This window comes from Galendromus occidentalis, unplaced genomic scaffold, assembly GCF_000255335.2.
Source record: "Galendromus occidentalis unplaced genomic scaffold, Mocc_1.1 scf7180000076500, whole genome shotgun sequence".
Classification (NCBI taxonomy): Eukaryota; Metazoa; Arthropoda; class Arachnida; order Mesostigmata; family Phytoseiidae; genus Galendromus; species Galendromus occidentalis.
The window spans coordinates 880,962-902,123 of NW_003804489.1; the positions used below are offsets into that span (position 1 = coordinate 880,962).

General features: G+C 52.2%; 1 protein-coding gene across 1 annotated transcript in view; it reads right to left on the bottom strand.

Annotated features, from left to right (window-relative positions):
- LOC100903541 (tyrosine-protein kinase transmembrane receptor Ror2) overlaps positions 1-21,162 on the bottom strand; it is a 117,428-nt gene that overhangs the window by 2,664 nt on the left and 93,602 nt on the right. The window contains exons 6-9 of the mRNA XM_003739378.3: positions 13,008-13,131; positions 12,661-12,875; positions 5,010-5,209; positions 3,456-3,698 (exon numbers count right to left, since the gene is read on the bottom strand). Of these exons, the coding sequence (XP_003739426.2) occupies positions 3,456-3,698; positions 5,010-5,209; positions 12,661-12,875; positions 13,008-13,131 (782 nt within the window). The remainder of the gene's footprint in view (positions 1-3,455; positions 3,699-5,009; positions 5,210-12,660; positions 12,876-13,007; positions 13,132-21,162) is intronic.

The following is a 21,162-nucleotide window of genomic DNA, read 5'->3' on the forward strand; positions in this document are numbered from 1 at the left end:
CTCAATATTCACAAGCAATTAAGCTAATAATTATCGTCAACTTGGTGCACTCATGATAATATTGCGTGACTCGCTGGACCGTCCCTGATTCGATATTGAAGGGGGAAATCTCTGAATACTCTCCGACATTCTCTCTCGCTCCATGCTCACAACGGTCAATTAAACTTCGCGTCAGGATCCGCAGGCGAGGAAACGGGATCTGCACGCGTGAAGAATCCCTCGACCGCTTGGCCAACCCATTCTTAATCCCTAAGCTCTCCGGAGCACATTCCGGTTTTTCCCCTCGTGGTGAGTTCCACGCTCGGAGTCTCTAAGAGCTCCCCATAGATCATCATGAAACATAAAGTCTGTGCATGGACTTAGCCCATGAAAGATCGCTCTCCAGCACATTTACCATGTCCACCCAAAGAATGAAGCTCCTGATCGGCACGAAATGGGCAGGGCAGCGGGCCGAGTGAAGACCCGGAGGCTAGATTTAGCACAAGGTGGAGGGGCAGGAGGAGGAAGTGAAGAGAAAACTCGCTTCCACTCACGAGGGTAGGTATCCCTCCTAATCTGCGGATCTCACACAAGGCAAGCTCTACGCAGTAACTTTTTGTTTTTCCTCTCATAAGCTTCGCGATGCTGGTTGATCGCCGCTGGCGTTCGCGATTTCCCTTTTTCTCTCGTTAGGCCTCGAGGAGTTCCTTCTGCCCATCGAATAATTGATGGTCAGACTTAATGAAATAGATACGATTCGAATCGTCTACTCGAAAACTACTTCTTGGCCGGCCCCGGACGACTATACGCCAAGCTGAGAATGGCTTCGACACGTTCAGGAGTTAATGGGGCTCAGAGGAGACCAAGGGCGAGAGAGAAAGATAATTGCTAGGATTGGGAGTCGTCGAACGGAAGCTTTAAATTGCTGTCGGGACGGTGATATGAGCAAGAGAAAAAACTGTAATTATTAGGATTAGCGCACAGAGTGAACAACGAGTTCACAATAGCGTCGACTTCGGATCTCCTTCTCCGAGTGGCGAACAAAAAGCGTCCGTCGAGATTCAAGGGAACAGATCCTCAGTTATCCTGACCGCTGTTGCAAGCGAGTTGCCTCTGCTCAGCATGGACAACTACAGGAAGACCTAGAGAATGAATGCGAGGCCTCTGAGCCGGCACGGCGGTCGAGCTGACGGCTGGATCGAGCAGTCTCCTGTTCGTCGACGGGCGGAGTTTTCCTCGGGCTCGCTTGGGCTCTCGAGCGGACTCTTAGCAGTGATTAGATGCCTCAACAACTGATGCCTCGGATGCCGCTCCTGACACTGAACCGACACAGAAACAACGTGAAATTCCACAAGAATCCTTCAGTCAATTCATCAGGCGGCGGCATCCAGCGCTTAGCCGGGATCAGCCGCTCGCGCTCCGCGTCGAGCGAGGGTCTGCGGCGGCCACCGAGTCTCTCGCGAGGAAACTCGAAATGTCGGCTCCTTTCACCGATCAGAAATAGTTGAATAATGGAATGAAGAAAATGGATGAGGTATATAGCAGACCAGGCAAATACGAATAAGAGGAAGCTGCGGATCTGGGGCCATGACGGGCCAGCTTTGGAACGATTCACAGCTCGCATTCGGCCCGATCCGGGTCATCGAATTCGGATATCGTTTTCCTATCGTAGAGTCCCACAGTGCGCTTTTCTAATTGTTCTTCGGAAAATTGTAAAACAGCAGCGACTCCGTATGTTGTTCTCATCCGAATCAGCGAATTCGAATGTCGACTGTAAGTCTCAACCACCGGAACTGTGGACTTTAAACTTTCGAGCTCCGAGGCTTCTCCCTTGCGGTCGGGACCGATGACGGTCCGGCGGTGCTTGTAGTGGGGACCCCCTCTACAAATTTCACATGGAGGCAATCAGGTTTTGGAGCCCACTACATGCAACGGGCGGACCCTGAAGTCATCAAAGGGAGAATAGGTAAATGAGCGTCTGATGCTCCGCCGACGGTGGGGTGGCTCCATAAGAGACTCCGGGAGGGAGAAAGATAAAAGTCGCTGAGGAGCACGGCCATAGAAAGCCAACGAAAGCGGCCACGGGAAGCCGGCAGCAAACTTTTGGACGACAAAAGTCGATTCGTGCCGGAGCGCTTTCGCGCCGCGATAAGCCGAGATGAGTTCATTATTTGATGAGCTCGCGGCCGACGAGTGAGCCGACAAGCGACGACACCACAATCGATACGGGAGTCGGTGCTCCGATAGGTTCCCGGACTAACCGACTCGCTCACTGACTGTTCAAAACATCGCCGAATAATAAATGGGCTCTCCCGTTCAATTTCGTCGCTTGGCTTGAACATAAACGCGAGCGATTCTCGAATGTTCCCATGAAAAGTCACATTTCGTGATTATTGACTAGCGTTCGCGGAATAAGGAGTCCACGCGAAAGAGTTCGATGATCATCCGAAGGAAAATATACGACGGTGCTGTGCTGAATCACCTCGGAAACAAAAGTCCGCTAGAAACGAATTGGTTCCCCGTCGGATGATTTCGGAACCCAAAAAGGCTTCCCGACGTCGCGTGTCAAATTACAACTCGAGCCCGAGTTAACAAACCGCGAGAATGAATCGCGTGCTTTCTTCTTTCTCGGTCGTTGCGCGCGCTCAGAACGAGTAAAGAGAGGATTTGCGGCACCGATTGAGCGGAGGGGCACCAACTTCGAGTAACGAGTCCATTTTGGAAATCTTCAGCCGGACAGACAGAGAGACCGGAGCGAGCAAATACTCGTTTTGAGACAGACAGCGATCTTCCCTCTCATTTACCGCCCAAGATAAAAGTCCGGACCAAAAGTTCCAGCGCTCCGGGTACCAACGATGGCGTAACGCCTCGAAAGACGAATCCAGGAAGCGTATGCGCCCTGGTAGACCAAAAGCGGGACTCTCGGAATCCGCTCGCAGCAGAGATCGCAGTCGGTTTCTGTCGGTCGACTACGCGCGTCCTGTCTCGGACCAGGAGGGATCGAGTGACATTGATTATGAGTTGTCGGAAGCGTTGGAAAACTAGAGAAATCTCAAATCCTTCACTGAGAATATTGCGAATTCCCCCGTGACGACGTTCAGGAAAAAAGGAGCTAGCTCGTGGAGTCCGTAAACAGAGCGCCTCGGAAGGAATGCCTCATCTTGACTCAGTTACCCGCCCGCGCGGCTCACGGCGCGGCGCCCTCGGCCCATATCGAGTTCTTAATCACCTGCACCGTCAAATTATTTCGTCATCGTGAATACTGCTAACCTTCTCAGACAAAACTTTTTTGCCCTGTTTTTCTTTTTTCAATAATTGCTTCCGCCGTAATCTTGGCACCAGATGGCTCGCCCACAGCTTACTAGCTGCGTACAGCTCTCCCGAGGATCAAACACATGAGGAGAGACTCCCAAGTTGGAATACATGAAGTGAAGGAAGCTATTCCTGGAAGTTTCATACGAGAATCTGGTACTCACCACAGAGCGGGATATCGCAGTGTTCCCAACGTCTTCGCGGGTCGGATGTGTAACACCAGGGTGTCGGTTCTTCACCACCGGCATTCCGACAGAAGTTTTCAGCGTTTCGAATTTCCGGGAACACCATCGGCGGTCTGTTGTGTGAATGTGGCTCCTGGGCATCCCACGCCTGACAGGTTATCCCAGATTTCGTCACATTAACTTTTCCTTGGTAGAAGCGCCCGCGGCCCCGGACGCACGTCGCTGGAAATGTCAGAGAGCTTTAGTCAGGAATTCGGGAAACATCACTGGAAATAGAAAACTGATCTCCCGCGCACGAAGTTCAGTCTGGAAGATGCCCGCAGAGGTTTCGCCTTGACGCCCCTACGCTCCGCGGAGCTCGCGGACTTCCGAATAGCCGCATTCAACACTTCTTGTCCATTTCTCCTCTGGCAGACGGTGGAGCCATGGTTCGGCCCTTTCAGGGTCTCTCGGAGACGTGTCCGCGCGAAGTCGTCGGGGCGCCTCCGTGGACCAGCGGAAATGCAGGATGATAATGAGTTTAAAATTTCTGCCATCAGAGCGCTCTTCTAACGCAAAAGCGCGGGAGCGGGCTGCGAAAAACGTCAAGGAAAGGAGTCAAATGAGAAGCTGAGAAGAAACTTCTTCTTGTCCGTCTTCCACCCCCTTGGAGCTGGTAAATTGTAGGCGGTGGTAGGAGTTGAACGAAAGCAGGAGAGGGAAAAACGCATCAACACCCGGAAGAGAGGCTCCGCGGCTCATCGAGATGAAAGTCGACTTTGCATAATTCAGTGGGATTCTCGGTGCTTAACACGAAAGGCTCCTGGAGTGTTCGCGTTCCATCTGTGTTCAGCACGGCAGCGTGAAAGTTCGGCTTTTCCGGAATTCGGGGTCAATCGCGAACCCGAATCAAAATCAGGCTTCAAAAATCATCGTCCGATAGAAATTCCTCGATTTTCAATATCGAGCAACTCGTTCATCGTCTGCGAAACGCGGGGCGGACTCCGACACTTCGTAAAATATTTGCCAGGGAGCGAAGACCCTAGCGTGACTCGGGGAGATTTTTCGGAAAAAACTTGCTAACGCCATCCGATTTCTCGGGTCTCCCTCGAGGGTTGCGCAGACGACGTAACTCTCCTCCAGGACTCCTTCATCGTCTAGTTCCATCTTCAGCTTCGCCTCTGGTCACTCTGCCTCGCTCGCATCCTTAATGAGGCCCTTTGTTCCCGTTTTCCCTTGCCCCTCTGTTAGGTGTGGTGAATTCCGACGGAAAGGTAGAGGTCATCGAAGGTAAGGAGGTGGGCGCGAGTCCGAAGTGAATCGTTTTCGATATTCTGCTCGAAATCAATTCCTCTCGGGGAACGTCCGCTCGGACTCATCCATCTTCGCCGGAGATCACGACCGCGGACTAGCGACGCGAGGGAACTCAATCCTACGAGCGGCGCCGGCGCAGCATGAGTGCGAAAGGAGGAATCCCAGAAATCCTTCGAAGTACGGCTCGGCGATTTTCAGACCGGGCTCTCGGAACGCGGGGATTCTCGAGGGAATACTTACTGGTGACCTCATCATGCCGGAAATCGGTGATGTGGGCATGGGAGCATCCGTTGGGATTCTCGTGTACGGATGGTAATTTTTCACAATAGGGCAATCGGAAGTGTCCCCGATTCGTCAAGTGAATCCCTCTCTGTTTGTTGTCCTCGATCATCGCCCACTCGTTGTAGCAGAACGACTCGCGCACCGCAACGCAGTCCTCTCTGAAAAGAAAAGCGTCGATTTCAGTTGGATCCGTGGGAAAGCGGTCGATGAAACCAGGTGATCTCTGATCTGGAGGATACAAGAGGCTATAGTCATCGATACTCTGTTGATATGCGTCATGTCGAGGGCCCGAATCGGCCGGAATATTTCCCACCGAGACTCGTGACACTTATCAATGGAAATCTCCCAAAAGCGAAGAAAGAACTCCTAAAGCATCGTCGAGGCCCCGGATTCGGAGACGTTATGATGCGCGGAATACGTGATATTCCTCGTTTGCCCTACCGGATCCCTCGAATCTATTTCTTCCCACCTAGCGTATGGAGTCGGCGCGCCGCTGCGGTACCACATAGCACAGATCAAGCCAGAGCGCGGGAATGTCTCGTCGTCCACCGTTGTCTGTCTCTTTTTTTTCGCGTCTGTTTCAGTCTCCGAATCGGCACTCGAATCACAATTTGATTTGCGGGGAGTACGAGAGACAACGGAGACTGAAGATTTTGGGGGGAATCCCGTCAATTTGTTGAATGTTTCGAATTCGAGTTTTTTCCCCAAGGTTCGGTTTTGTGCCCGGGATACGGTACCTGAATTCGAACTGAGTGACTGACTGCCTCTTTCGCTCACAGAGCGACTTATCGAAGCTCTCCTCGCTTTCTCCGGCAAACGGCCGACTAAATTTCAGCCTATCTGACTGAGATTTCAGGCGACACGAAGAAACAGAGGGACGAATTTACATATTTCACTCATTTATAAGGATCGCACGTCGCATATGATTCGTCCAACAGGGAACGGGATCCCAAAAGAGAAGCGAGAGAAGGGACCTGTCCGCTGATAAACATCGATAGTCTCTGCGAAGAGGTTTTCGTATTCAGAGAGAGAGGAGCAGGGACAAGCGAGGGGTGCCGCTTTCGATCTCGGCAGGGAAAATAGAACGAGGACGGAGAGCGACGATGAATGGCGCAGACCGGAAAAAATGTGGGAACTTCATCGAAAGCTTCCAACTCGAGCAAGAAGTTGCATCGTACATCAGGAGGCTCAAGGTTGTGGATTATTCCATAGATTATGCCGGAGCCGCATACGGGATAAGGGAGCGACGGACGAAGAAAGACGCCCACTCATGGTGGACAGGGTCCTGCTATTCTCCTGCATTCATCCATCTGGGAGACCATCCGTCTCGATGTGGAGCCGACGTGAATTAATCCGGTCTACGCGAGAGCGTCAAATCGGGTTCTAGCCGGTCTTTCACTTCCGGCAAGATTGGACGAGATCTCGGCAGCTCGCGAAGGACCCCTCCCCTCCCCCCCAACTCGGTCGAGGAACCCCCGCTGTGATTCTGAGAAATCAGACGTACACTCGAGGGAGATGCTCGCGTGAAGTCAACTGGGCCGATCGAGTCCTGTGCATCGACCAGAATCCGTAAGAGACGTTGAATGTAGGTTGCAAATAGACGAGACGTCAGTCTCCTCCCTAACAGAGGATCAATTCCCGGTGCTAAGCCCGCCTGATTGGCCTGAATCCACTGCAGTCGACGAGAACAACGTCCTTGTTTCGCTCGCTCATCATTAACCCAGTTATTCTTGTCTACGGTCGCAGTATAAAATCATCGACTCCGCCATCATTTCCTCTGAAGGAGAGGAGAAAATGGACGAGGGGTGGAGGAACAAAGGAACAGCCGAGACACAATCGGGCGATGGAGAAAACCATTCCAAGCCTCGAGGACAAGGATCGAGGAATTATACGCAAGGCAAACCCGGGAAACCGTCATTCCATCTTGTTCTCACTCTGGATTTTTATTTTCAGCTCCCCGCTCTCCCGGAACGTGGAGCGATCAGGAAAACTTTGAGCCAGATGCGACCACCGATATTATTAAGTCGTTCGACAGTAGACAGCGGAGAGCGGCGACGGCAGCAGCCGCCTGCCTGGTAGGACGCGGGTGGATAGGAGACCTTCAGATGTCGAGATCGGAGCAATGGGAAGGGAAAACTTCCTTGGAAAAATTCGGCCTGGACGAGATCACGAATTCTTGACCTAGCAACATGGGACGGTGCCCGGGCTTGTCATGAGGACCGAGCGCGATAGGCAAGACGAGGAATTTCTCGGGGCAGTGGGACTCCTTCAACTCTGGCTCGTCCTAGGATGAATTCTATACCGGGTAGCGATCCACTTCGTTGGTTTTCAATGGACGCCAACTACTGCGAGCTGCTCCGACCGAATTATCCATACAATCCCCGAGTTTCTCACAGCCTGTCCACGATCATTGTACTCTACTTAGTCACTCACTTTCTCGTCGCATCCGAAATCTAGATTGAAACGGATACGGAGCGACTTAATCAGATTTGTCCCACCCACTGCGTAATCATGATGAGTCAGACTCACCCTCGCTAGCTCCACGGGACTCGTGTTTTATATTTATATCATCGCTAATTCTGATGGTATAGGCCCAGGCCACTTCCCCAGGCGTGGGGCATTTGATACGGAAGGCTTCCCTCACGGCATTCTGTCAGAGTCTCCGATCGGGCGAACTATGGGTCGCGCCATGCCACCGGGAAAGCGCCGTGTCCGCTATTGCATAGACAGGTTTTTTTCTCACGGGAGAAAACTTTCCACGGGACTCCGTCTCCGTCATGGATTGGGGTGTGTTCAAGAGTCTAACGTGGGTCCGAGTGAATCGCGATTGTATTTCGCAGTCTCCCTCGGCAGAGTCCGTCCGGGATCTGCTGGGAACCGCGAAAACTCCGAACGAGGAATGAGATCGGATACTCCCCGAGTCCATCCATCTGTGAGCACCACATCCTCTATTCGTGTGTCCGACTTCCGTGCCTCGGCATCCTTAAAGAATTCGATTCGGATTTTGTTGTTGTTAGAATTGAAAAGCACCGAGAGGAGATTTAGAGATGAGGCGACAGGCAGGCAAGGAGACGAACGAAAAGAAATACGATCATCCGCCAAACCACCCGCCCGCCTCCTCGTCCGGTCTCTCGCTCGCTTTGAAAAGACCAAGCGACTGTAAGGGGGCGGAGAGAAGAAACAAGGAGAGAATTTCGAAATTGAAATTGTGTGATGCCACCAAAAGCCAGTGAGGCAAACGTCTCCGTGTTTCCCGCTCCATCTTTTGCTCCTAGTTCTGCCCCGACGGGGCTCCGTACGACCAAGCGAACAGATCCCGGTCAGACCGAGGGGGCGGGAGGCAGCCAGCCCATGAAAAAACCCTAATATTCGTCTTCCGTGCAGCGGGATTCGTGAAATGCTACCGAGCCCACACAAAGACACACATTTTCCCCTCGAACTCCTGCTGCTCCGTCCTTCTCCTCATTGTTCTCCTTGCTTGAGTTTCTTCGTTTCCATACTCCGTCTTCGTCGTCGTCGTTGTTCGGGTTGCGAAAGACTGCGCATCGAAAATGTTGAAAGTTCTTCGCATTCCATCCTCGGCGTTCTCTACTTGGGAGATTCCCTCCCGGTTTCTTGCAGCCACCGAAACGTCCGTCAGCGAGCTCCGAAATGGCGGCGAGATATTGTTCCTGCCGTATTTATGCGCGGGCACACGATTCAAACCCACTAGCTGATCCGCGGCTTGCTTTCTCGAGGCGTTTGGTCTTCGCCCGGATTTTCCTCCAGCTCGGTCAAGGGATATTCGAGTTTCGTAGAATCAGAGCTTCGCCTCGCGTTCTCCCCATGATCTTGACGAAATATGAAACAGTTGCGGGCCACGGTCAGACGCAATCGCTTGCATCGGCCCACATGGGCTCACCAGGATGACGAGTGATGTCTTTTTTTTTCTCCATTTGTTCGTTCGGAACAGAGCACGTTGCATCCGTACGCACAGTTCAACGAACGTAGCGACGTATTTATACATATATACGTAAACCTATGAGAGCGGCTGACGTAGCGACCGAACATGTGTCGTGACGCAGGTGCGAGCGGTAGACGGCATCGTTCCGTGCGGTGCTCACTGATCCAACGTGGCGAGGTCAGGGATTGAGTCGACACACGTCCATCTATTCATTAATTCATTAGTTTTCTGTGACACATATCCTGTTCCTCGCGGTCGGATGACAGACATCATAACGACTATCGCGGCATAGCGTTTCAAACGAAAGCTGAGCCAGGCGAAACCTGTTGAGAAATCCCACTCGTTCAGTCCCTATCAGAGGGTCTCTTGGATTTCCTCTTGTTAGCGGGTCCACAGTTCCCATTGGGGTCCGTCGCTCGGAATACGGACCCTCCAGCACGAGGAACCTATCGGTTCGAAGCATTCACTTAGCCCTCTCGGGGGCGTGGGACCCTCTGTCGTTTTGCAACCCTACGTCCACGTTTCTTACGGAGAAACTTCTGTGGCTGCCCGAGGCAGCGAGGCGTGTTCCGAGCAGCCGATCCCTCAAACCATCGCTACAGACTTAGGGCAAATGTTCGATTCGGGCTGAATTTGGAATGTCTGTATATTCCATCTGTTCCGCAGCGTCTTCCACTTGACGCATTCATGGCGAATCAGCACAAAAATGGATCGCGAATGTTTATATAATATTTTCTTCAAGAGAATTCCTTCTTTTCCCCTCCCAGTCCAAACGCAGCCCATCGTTTCGACCGAGACGATATTCATGTCCCTGACGGGAACGCTCTCGGGCATAAAAACGCACGTTTTTGCGGTGAAGAGGTTCTGCCGAACATGGGAGAGGGCAAGGGATAGCAGGGCAGTCCCGACGGACCCGTCCGGCTACTTCACTTAATGTCCGTATGCAGGGGTCGAGTTTTTTTCCGGCTTCGCAGGCGTCTTGTTGTCTCGTGGAACGGAAAAAAGATGAGAGCGGAGTGTAGAGAGTCGCGACATCGTATCGTCGACTGAGCATGTGCTTATATTTTTGTCGAAGACAAACATTAGCGAGCACGCGCAACAGCTCGCTGTTATCTGAACACAGCGATCTCGGACAAACGCGAGCTCGCAGCGTGAATCTGAACGATGTCCCAGGATCACGCGCGGATCATTGTATCATACGCTGGACCATGGGATCCATGTTAGACCCGCAAACAATATCATCGAGATTGAGTCAGCATTATTCTTGCTCAGGTACTCAATTCTCTTTTCGATAAGGGTCCAGATCCCATTCCTTTCAATGCGTAAAACTCAACTCAGGAAATCGAAATTCGGCCTTAGCTCGCGCTGCAGACTGCGGTCCATGTGCGGGAGGTGGTTGGAATGGTTTTGGAAGCAGTCGTGTCGGTGGACGCTGCAGCAGTGGGAGCTGTCAGTGAATTTTTCATCAGTTACGCTCTCCCCTTTCTTCGATCCCACCTCCGATGATCTTCTCTTTTCCTGCCCTCCCTGCCCACATCCTTTGAGGATTCCCGAGACAAGCGCTCGATTTGGAGAACACCTCACCGTCCGGCTTCATCGACAGACATACACACTATGTCAGTTCTCGACTCCCTTTGCCAGTTCCCCCGATGAGGCTGCCCTGACGCCCTAAGCGGTAGAAAATTATTCAAAATTGATGAATGTCTCTAGCGGGCGGAATGACCAGGTTTTCGCTCATTGCGAAAGATCGCACAATCAATAATTATTACTGATGAAGTGAAAATGAAGGGCCACGGCCCCCCTGCGTCGGGTAGACTTGTGGCGACGCTAGTTTTTGTCAATTCCGGAATAACCCCGTTTTGCGTGGGCTGAAGTTGAGCAAAATCACCGGAGGAAGACGCTGACTCAGCAGAATCACCCCGTGAGAAATTTGCGAATATAGCGAAACGTTTGAGGAGGCGAGTATAAGGGAAATACCACAGATAGCAAGACGGCGAAGGTGGCCGCAGAGGTGGCTCCAGTCGTTAAGAAGAGCGCTCTGCTGATTTCATATTCCCCTATTCTCCAACATGTAACTTTGGAGAGAGCGGATGTCGACTCAGCTAAAAGCTCTCAAGATAGTGAAGGGGAGAAACGGAGGGAAAATCCAGACATATGAATTTATGCGAATAAGATCGGTCGAGGCGGTAACCTCAAAGAGTAACGAATCTCAAGGCCTTCCCCAGGGTGCTCATGATAAGTGATATTCTCCCTGCCGCTCAAAACCGCCCAGCTAAAGCCTACTCGAACTGTACGGCTCGGGTTCAGACTTCTCCGGAAATGCGTTTTGAAGCTCTCCTGCTTCTCCTGTCCTCCGAGTATCAGCATGACTCTGAAAGGTCATTAAAGATTTGCCAGACTGTGACAAGCGGGGTACCGGAGGGATTGTCCTGTGAACCGAGTCAAAACAGCGCTCCAAGCTCGGGTCGCATCGCCGGCAACAATTAGTTATTTCCCGGCAGACGGTCGGTGGGAACCACAACGACGGGAGCGGCGATGGAGGCGTCGACGACGCCAGCAGCGACGGCGAGAACTAATAAAAGTCTGTTGTTTACCGGCTCCGTGGTGGTGGGGTGGGCTCGCGAATTGTGTCTCGTCCGAAAGAGTCCGCGAGCGACTGTGTACAGAGTGTAATGAAATTACTTGGTTAGGCTTTCGGTAGCCCTGGAATGTTGGTGATTGAATCACACTCACAAAGCTCGCTCACTCGGACACATCGAACGGTGACAGGAGCAACGGTAGGCCTAGGAAAGACCTGCAGCTTGGAACTTCGGTGTGAGCGAGAGTGTTTGTCGTCTTCTTCCGAATGGACATGCCACACCTGATGTTGCATTAGGAGGCGGCCGCGAATTAGCTTGTGTAGCGCATAGTGGACGGCTGTTGCCGGAAGCCGTAATTAGGCCGAGCGCGCCGAGTCTGCCAGAGATATGAGCTTAGTGTTGGATGAGGTAAACTCAGAACCTTCGTCCTTCCGTCAAGGCAGCGGAAGCTCGGGGTCCGACCTTCGCAAGTAGAGACCTTGGTCGCCTGAATGCGATGAAGAGCTCGACCCTGCGATTCCGAACACGAAAGTAGTGAGCGATTGAGAGAGAACGGATCAATGTTTCTGGATGACGCGCGATTCTGCGAAAACTCTCTGGATCCCGCACGGGGAGTTTCATCCTTCCTCACGCTCGGGATTTTTCTCTGGTCTGATCTGAATGGAAGCTTCGCAGCAATCTGTTCCTGACTATTCATCGACTTGCTCGGAGATTCTCACGGCCTCATCCTCGAGCCCCAGGCTCGAGATCTCTATCCATCATTTTATCACTCAGTCCGAAAGTTTTGGCTCCGTCAGAGTCGCAGACATTTCCGTGTGCGGTCAGATACCTCGTGTTCGACCTCATGCCTGCTTCGGCCAACCTCGTTTGCCTGCCGCCCTCTTGCTCGGTCGTCTGTTCGTGCTTCCACTTCTCGATTCTGATCTCCACCCACGTTCGCATGTATGCCACGGACCGCCTCTTCGTACTTTGACAGGTGTGGTCGTCACGCATACGAAAATTATATAATTTTTCCGCGGATAACATCGACGTCGGGTTCCATTTCGACAGCTGAGATTTACTAATGGTCGTTGCGATGGAAACTCACCTGCAGAGAGGCTTCGCCCAAGCAGTTCCCGCCTTCCATTCGCACTTCGGGAAAGCGTAATGACATAAAAGAACTTCAGCGGCATTTCTGCATGGCTGCTGAAGCGGACGGACGAGCTCGTCCCAGAGAGCTGCTGTTATTTGCTCGTTGATCATCACTGACGATAGGTCAGCGGGGATATCGTAGTACACGAGATGCGGTGCTTTCCCCAGGTACTGCAAAAGAGGATTTTGATCGTCAATATCGATTATGTGCCTTTTCCTCCCGACTCAGAAGCGTCGAGTTCGCTGAAGCAGGTGAAAATTCCAGCAACGCAGTAGATCAGACTGATGGGAAACGAGTCCTACCTTCGAACACACGGTGCCCGCATACGCTGAGCAAAAGCCCTCGGGTCTGTCTGAAGTGACGTGCTTCCGGCGGTGATCGCCATCGTGTACTAGAACGCCTTTATTGTGCCGAACCATGTCTGGACTTTCTGCAAGGACAAAAAAAATTAGGTACTTCAGTGTCACAGCAAATTGTGACCTTCAGCGGAGGAACATTGCCCTGTGGAGAATTGTCACGCTGAGTTATTCGATAATCCCTAAAATCAATCAACTCCTTCGTACTTTCCGTATCTGTATTCGGACTCGCCAATCGAGGATTGTCGGTTCAACAATTGGGAGAGGCCAGATTCATCGTCACGACATCGTCAATTTGTCAAAGTGAATCTGCATTGGATATTCGGACCCCTTTCACTGTGCGCTATCTGAAGCTCGGGATCTCTCTTTCCCAGAGAAGCCTCCGGCTTCGCAACTGTTTTTGCAGGGACAACACCCTCGAGCCCGATCCGATGTCCCCCATTCCTCCTTCCTACAACCCGTCCACAGTCTTGTCACCGGTCCGCTCTCAGCTCCGACACTTTAGGATCTCCACCAGCTCTGCCGCACGTAAAAACGTGGTGAGAGCTTTTTATGTGGGCTATCGCTGGAGAGCTTTGCTACATGATAAGACGCATGCCGATTCGATAGGATTGCCTGTAGCGCTCTTATAAAATTTTTAGCTTTGTCTAGTCTTCATCCACCAACAACAACAACACCAACAACAACGATGGCAAGATCGGCTGAAACCCTACACCGTCCATATCGACATCAACAACAACGGCAACATCATCGAACGAAACTTCCCACACTCCGATGGATGCTCGACCGCATTGCTGACCGATGGCAGATTGGCTGGCTGACGAGAGTGAGCTGTAGAAAATTGATAGAAAGTGATTTGGGCGCGTTCAGGAACGCGCGCCCTTTTTGATGCAACGGAAATGACACCGGAAGTTGAGAAGCGCTAATGAATGGCTTTGTGAACGTTGTCGGTCGGTCATCGCAACGGCTTGCAACGGAGCTCAGCTCAGAGACATATGAATAAATGAATGGGCCCGCCAGGTCTAAATGACAGCAGGAGATTAGCATATAGATTAAAGCGCAACTCATTGTCGGTAACTCAACCGAAACCCTCTCCCGAACAAGAAGTGTTCCGTGCGATTTCACCCGGAGCACAATCTACTACTCTGGAGAAAAAAGACAAACAGACGCGGTAATTAATTCTCGGAGCTCACTCGTGTCATCAACAACTGCATTTGGGAGCGGCGCCTCCTTCTCAAGCTCGCTTTGTCTTCGCGTTCACCCTTTCGAGTGTTTTACAAAACTAGCTCCCGCAGAGTCCAATTGTTGCCCCGGGCTACAATGACGGGTCGTATGACTGGTAATTGGATTACATCGGTCCAGCCATATGTACATGCGACCGAATGCAAAATGACCGACGATAATAATTGAGACGAGCCTCAAGTGCGTTAGCTCGAATTGATCCTGTGAGCAGATTACGAAAGAAACACCGAACGCCTGGAGGGTGCATAGTGAGTGAATGCGTCGAGTACACAAGAAGCCCCCGCGCTCAATAAGCTTCGGATCGAGACAGACTGTTGCTAGAATAGGTATCGCCGTAGGGAGCTAGCGCAGAGCTCGGAGCGCACCACAGAATTACGTGGAACACTTTGGTTCGCAATGAACATTAGACCTCCGGAGAGAAGAACCTGATCTGCATATAACCTGCCCCGGCTTTATATCCTCCATCGACACAGACCCAGGGAAAACGGTATAAAAAGGAGATCCGGGAACGGACGCTGTTCCCCTTCCAGGATCAAGGAGGTCTGGTCTTTGAGGAACTTGGGATAATCCTCTCGATGGATTGAGCGAACATTCATCGAGCGCTCTGAATTTTTATTCCGACAGGAGTGGGAAGACTCGATCTGCCATTCTCGGAGAACTCGAGCCCACCGGATTCAAAAGTGTACGGCTGGGCTGAGCAGCGTCAGTGAACGCGTTGTTGCATCCGAGGATTTTCTTCGACCCAAACTCCGAGTGCTGGGGAAGTTCCGTCGGGATCCCGAAAAGTTCGGGTCGATCTCACTCTCGGAGACCTAAAAAGACAGAAGGAGAGCGGCGCGCACAGAGTTATGTTGTCATGCTCGCCCGGAGCTTGCTCTCGAAACTTAATTTCCGTGTAGAGAACTTTGCAAGAATCTCCTCTGCGAGCAGGACAGGAACACTACTTGGAGAGCTTGCGCATCGATGCCGGACGAGGAAGTCCAACAATGAAAAAAATTCCTGTCGAGTAGAAGTAGCAGGATGATCACGTCGACAGAAAATGCTCAGGGGAAAATCAAAGGCGGCGGCAAGCGAGCAGGCCCGACCGTAGATAGATTCCGATGGGAAAATCTCCACGAGAATCACGGAAATCACCCTCCTCTCACGACAGCGCTGCCGCGGATTCACCGAGGGGAGGGGGAGAATTTCAATATAGCTCCTCAACAAATCGGATGTGAGTGGAGTTGCCCGGCTCGGAGTCGCCGTCCGCAACGTCAGGACCCCTGTCGACTCCGCCGCCGTTTTCGAGAATGCGGTGGATTAACGAAGCGAGGAGCCATCGATCCACATCCATCGTTGCGACTTGAACTTCTTGTTCCTCCCTCAATGGGACTATCGGACGAATCGTACCGTCGCGCAGTTTTGTGCGCTCGACAAAAGCGTCAGATGGAGTCACCCTAGTCAGCTCCATCCGCAATGCGAGGAGAAATTGCGACGAGTGGTCGGATGGTCGAAAGATGCCCGACGATGGGCGGCTACTCCCGTTGGGGCTTTCTGTGGAGATCTCGTTCGATTTTCCGCCAGGTGCCCCGTCAAGTTTTCTACCGGAAGGTCCCACTCTAGCCACCGCAATGTTAAAACACGAATTACTCGTCTTGGATCTGTGTCGGTTGGCGGTGCTCGTGCACTCATTCGCGGGACTGATGAGGGGTTCCAGACTCGAGCGAAATCATCAGACCGATTGACGCGCTGCGAGATTCGATGTAGTCGTTCACGGAACGTAAATAGTGACGTCTCCCCCGCAAAGCGTATACGCCGGATCGCCAGCTTCGGGGATGCGTCGCAAAACGTCAACGGGAGTTTTTTTATGGAAATAAATTTGTCAACAGGGACCGCTCTTGTGCACAAGTTGTCCGTCTGAAGCGAGTCCGGATAACAAATATAAATAAAACCTTCCTTGTCCCGAGGGACACGCGCCGAGTTGCAAGAAAAGGGAACCGACCGCTCAGCCGTCGAGCCGGCGAGCAAACGAACGAAACGACACTGGAGTGGAAGGCGAAAGCGAACGGAGTAAGAGCATTCATGTGCTGTGCTTCTCCATTCAAAAGGTCCGGCGCGAGATCGACGACCGAGCACCATGGAAATCAGAGCACCGCAAGCGAAATTAATGGAACGAGAATCGCGGACGCTACGCGGGATGTGGATTCGGGTAGGCGGAGAGAGAGTGTCCGTGTGAAGTGACCGAAGTCGTAAATATAATTGACGCGACGAGCTTTCACTGCAACGTACAACATTATTTGGTCGGATTGTGTAACGTTGTACTTCGCGCACGTCACGGCACGCCGCCACCCCACCATTAAGACGGACAGCGTCAGACAGACAGCCGGGCATGCAGGCGAGCACGTTCGTCCTCGGGGACGAGAAAATGAACGACGGAACGCTAAGTTTTATAAATGACTGTTGCACTCGTAGAGATTCTCGACTCGCCTTGTCTGCCCGCCTGCCAGGAAACCAACACCCATTCAGACAAGGCAGTCGACGTCGTCGGAGTGCTCCCCGACACCGAGTTCCTCATCAAGTCTCTTCGTCGTCGGCGACATCGTACGTTGAGCGTGACGCCGCGGCGCTACCGAAAGAGGGGTTACCGAAAGGGATGCTTTCGGCAGTGCTTCAAGATTAGCGCGACGCGGCGATGAAACTCAGCACGCTAAAATGACACCACCACTTTGTAAGGAAGCTTCTCCTCACTGAGGGCCGTCGCCCCTCCCCGTGCTCCCCCTTCCCGGTTCTTAATCGCCCGCCATGCCCGTCCCAACCACCGTCTCGAGGAGGTGCTCGAGCCCCCCCGTGGAACGAGTGATTCCGTCTTTTCTATTTCCGGTGTGTATTGGACTTATTTCGGTCGATATCTTCACGGATGCCGCTCGACTTCGTTACGCTTTCGGTCTTCTGCTTCCTCTCTATCTTCGCATTCGACTTTTGCTCCGGGACGGGGGAGTCTTCTTTCTTTTCACGCTTGCTCTTCCAACGTTGAGCGGCCCTTCGGCTGTGGGTCCAACTGCGAGCGGAGAGCAGCAAAGATAAAAGCCCCACCGAGAACCTCGCCAACGCCCGCGCGCCAACTCGTCCGTGGCTCCCCGAAGCTCGTGAGGCGTAAACGTCAACAAGTGAGAATCAACCCTACTTCGACTTGGCCCCAAACGACCCCCTTCGTTGCCTCGAATCTCTTCAACAGTCAGTCGGTCGGTCGCTCGGGCGACTCCCTCCGGTGCTAGCACATTGTCGCGCGGCGGCGCCCCGTCAGCCAACCATAACAGCGTGAAAAAGACCAAAATTAACTCGGCCCTTCTCAGAGAAGAAGTTTGCTCGGCTGACAGACAGTTGGATTGTCGTTGACGACGCTCGCAGAGACGGCGAGACGGATTTACGTCTTGCCGTGCAATGTGAGCTGCTTGAGGAACTTTCCCCTCCCTCGAAGAAATTCTCGTATAAGACGCCGACCGTGTGACACAAATCAACTGAAGTCTGTCTAACGACAAAGTCCCGCAATTGTCGTTCGGGCGAGCCTTGGTCGCTGACAATAGGCCCGCACACGATATAGATTCTTCAACAACCAGATGAAGATTGATGGCATACGCGACTAGGGTCTAAACCGCGAACAATGGTCATGCGACGCGGGAGCTGCTCTGGCTTTTACCATGCAGATACGAAACGAGCCATTCCTCACCGGAGCACCTCTCGGCTGATAGCAGGAAGTCTGCGGAAAGTCTCAACTTTGAATCTGATTTCTGCTGACAGCTCTTTCGACTTTGGCATCGTCCGTTGGAGTGTGGAGCGCGCGGATGGAATTATCTACCCACCGTTCTCGTCGTCGTCATCGTCTTCGTTGTCGTCTTCCTCGGATTCAGGAAACGAACACATCATGCACTCCTCACCACCTCACAGCTTCGGAGTCTCTGAGTAGGATAATTGAATTGCGTGACAAGTCTAAGATTTACGGACGGAATGAGTCTCCAGCTCTTTCAGAACGTAGCGCGTTAACGCACCAGACTCGCTTCGGATTTCTGAACGAGTTGAGCCGGTAGCTCCAATGATTGAAGGAGAGAGGATCAAGTGAGGCCTCCGTGAGAGAACTTGTTATCGAGATGACTTAGAGCACACTGTAGCTTCGCCCGGCTACATCGGCCGATGTGGGGAAACGCGTGCCGCTCTCATACAATTGGATGAATTCTCACTTGCATTAGTTCCAATCGCTGTCATAAGTTATAAAACCCTAGTCGAGAGACCGACCCGGAACACATGAAACTGCCCCCTGACCCCTCTCCGCTCCCCCTCCCCCGCTCGGGAGCGAAGGGAGAGCAATCCGCAAATTGTTCCAATGACCGTTTCCGCAAGAGAGGCGCGGATGGAGGAGTTGAATGTCGAAGAGAAGGGACAAAGCCATTGCACATGTCGTGCATAATTGCGCCTTCGCCTCATAATTTCCAAAGCGGGGTTGGGTCGGAACTCCGAGGAGAGACACGCGCACGTGTCTCAATCAACTGATGTGACTTATATTCAACTTTGGTTGTGATAAGTTTTCTCCAATATTCCTCTGCTCCGACGCGTTGCCATTCTCTCTCTACCGTGAATTCGAGTGCATGTAGGAGATCTCCGGCGATTGGCGTTCAGGAATTTCGGAGAAATGATGGAGCGAGTTAAACAGAGGGGAAAAAAAGATGAATCTGGGAGAAGGAAGAGTCAATTATCAGCAATTACGGTGAAATACGAGCAGAACAGACCGCCGGAGCTGCGACGTTGACGACGTAATGGTGTGATCTTTTTCACCATGACGATGATAAATCGCTGCTCAAATAACTTACATTGTCGGAATTACTCGCTACACATCGGCTTTCGCACACGACCGACTCGGACGCCAACGACGACGAGCGACGAGGCCTCTGAGTAAGCAAATAAACACCGACCGGCAAGCGAAAGTGGATCGATTTTGGGATTCGTATCACATGACGAAAGATCAGAGCCGAAATCCGGGAAGTAGTTTTGTGAGATTCATACCCGAACGGTCTCGAGAACAGAACAGCAATTAAACGCCTTGGTTCATCCTCAGGGACTACTGAAGGAAACATCTGTCGTCGGCTCCTGATAAGTTTCCTGATGACATCCCAATAGTAGAACTCGATCGTCTGAAAATCTAGTTCCTCCGAGGCGGGCAGGTGCTCGACCTCTCCAGGCGTCGTGCGAGGCCTTGCAAAACGGATGGACGACGGTGCTCTCGGCAGCAAGCCGAATTTAGAGGTACATACGATTCAGCAAACCTCTCCCTCCATGAACAGTCAGTCTGCCCTCTAATGACCGTTGGCGTATAATCCTTGCCTCGTCGATGTCACGGAAGCCTCACAGAAAGACTTGTGGGACGACTTCGCCCAATTATTGAGCAACGAACGCCCCTTGAGATCTCTCATCTTTTCTCCAAAATAACCTCCACTCCATCGTACCGTTCGGTCGGGCAGCCAAGACTGCTTGCGGATACCTCTGTCAAGACGGGCACTAAGCCTCCGGGTCGAGACGCTCAGAGCCCAAAGCAGGACGGCGGAGATGAGACTGGGTGGGAGAGAATCAGCCGTGATCGCGAACACAGACACATCTGTATTTCAAACGTTGCAATTTGAGAGTGTAAGCATGTTCTCTTCTCCGTCGTCGGGTCGAATTCGACGGGGTGCATGCGGAGAAAATTTTCGCCATTCCTCCAAATTGGCGCTATTTCCCTTGTACTCCTCTCACTTTCCCCAGTCTCGCAATCATTTTCGAGCCTTTTTCCCCCACCTTGCTCCTCGTCCGAAAAGGAACGCTTGAAAGTGAGTTTCCAAGCGAGAACGAAATTGAGTCATTGTCACGAGGGGAGAGGGAAGGAAACGGAGTTCATAGCTGATGTGACTTGGAGTATGAGCTGGTGGAACTCCCACGGAAATAAATTGCGGCTGCAAACTCTCGACCTGCTCCGCAAGAATATTCGAGGACTTCGTGACGATTTCCGGATCCCGGGAAGGCCCGTCACGGTCTGGTATGTCAGGTTTCAAAATTTTCCGAGTGCGCGCTTGATGCTGCTTCTCGTTGACTAAGCGACTCGTGACGTAGCAGATCCGTTTCTTCCTTCGATTAAGCCGTGATTTCGCGTCTTGGATTCAGCACATGACTGTGTTTTTGGCCTGTTCTCCTCATTGCATGTTTCCCATTTCATCCTAATCCTGAACCACACTCCGCTTAAGTACAACTGTCGCTCGCTCTCGTGCGAGTTGAGTGAGATACATATCTCGGCGTGTCACAAGTCTCCCCCGATGATGTTCGCAGACGAAAAGACAGTGAAAGCGGAGGAAGAGAAGAAGGGGAGGAGGATATCGTGGGGTGCAGCATCACTGCGATCCCAGCGCGAGCGAAGCCGCGAAGGGACTTTTCAGCGACTCGCGAGAGGAGATAGCCCAACAGAGCACAACACTTATCAGCAGATATGATGAGTCACTTTGAGATTTTCGTTCTCTTTCGCTTTCTCCTCGCTTCCATCCTGTCCATAGTCTCGTCATCGGACTCGTCCCGTCGTCGTCGTTTTCCTGGTCGGCATCGCGTCGTCGGTTTCGTCGCGGAACTGCTCTGCTTGCCACCTCCATCCACCCGACACCCGAGCGGGACAAACTCTGCCCGTTCGAAGAAGAGGGAGGTGGAGCATCGTTATGGAAATGTACGCCGGCTTAATTAGAACATCGGAAGGCTCAGACAGGCTTCAAAGGATGCCTGTCTCGTTGCTTAGCCGGCTGACTGGTTGGCTCAGTGACTCGTTGGTTGCTCCACAGCTTCCTCGTCCTGCCCACCTCCTCACCGATTCCCC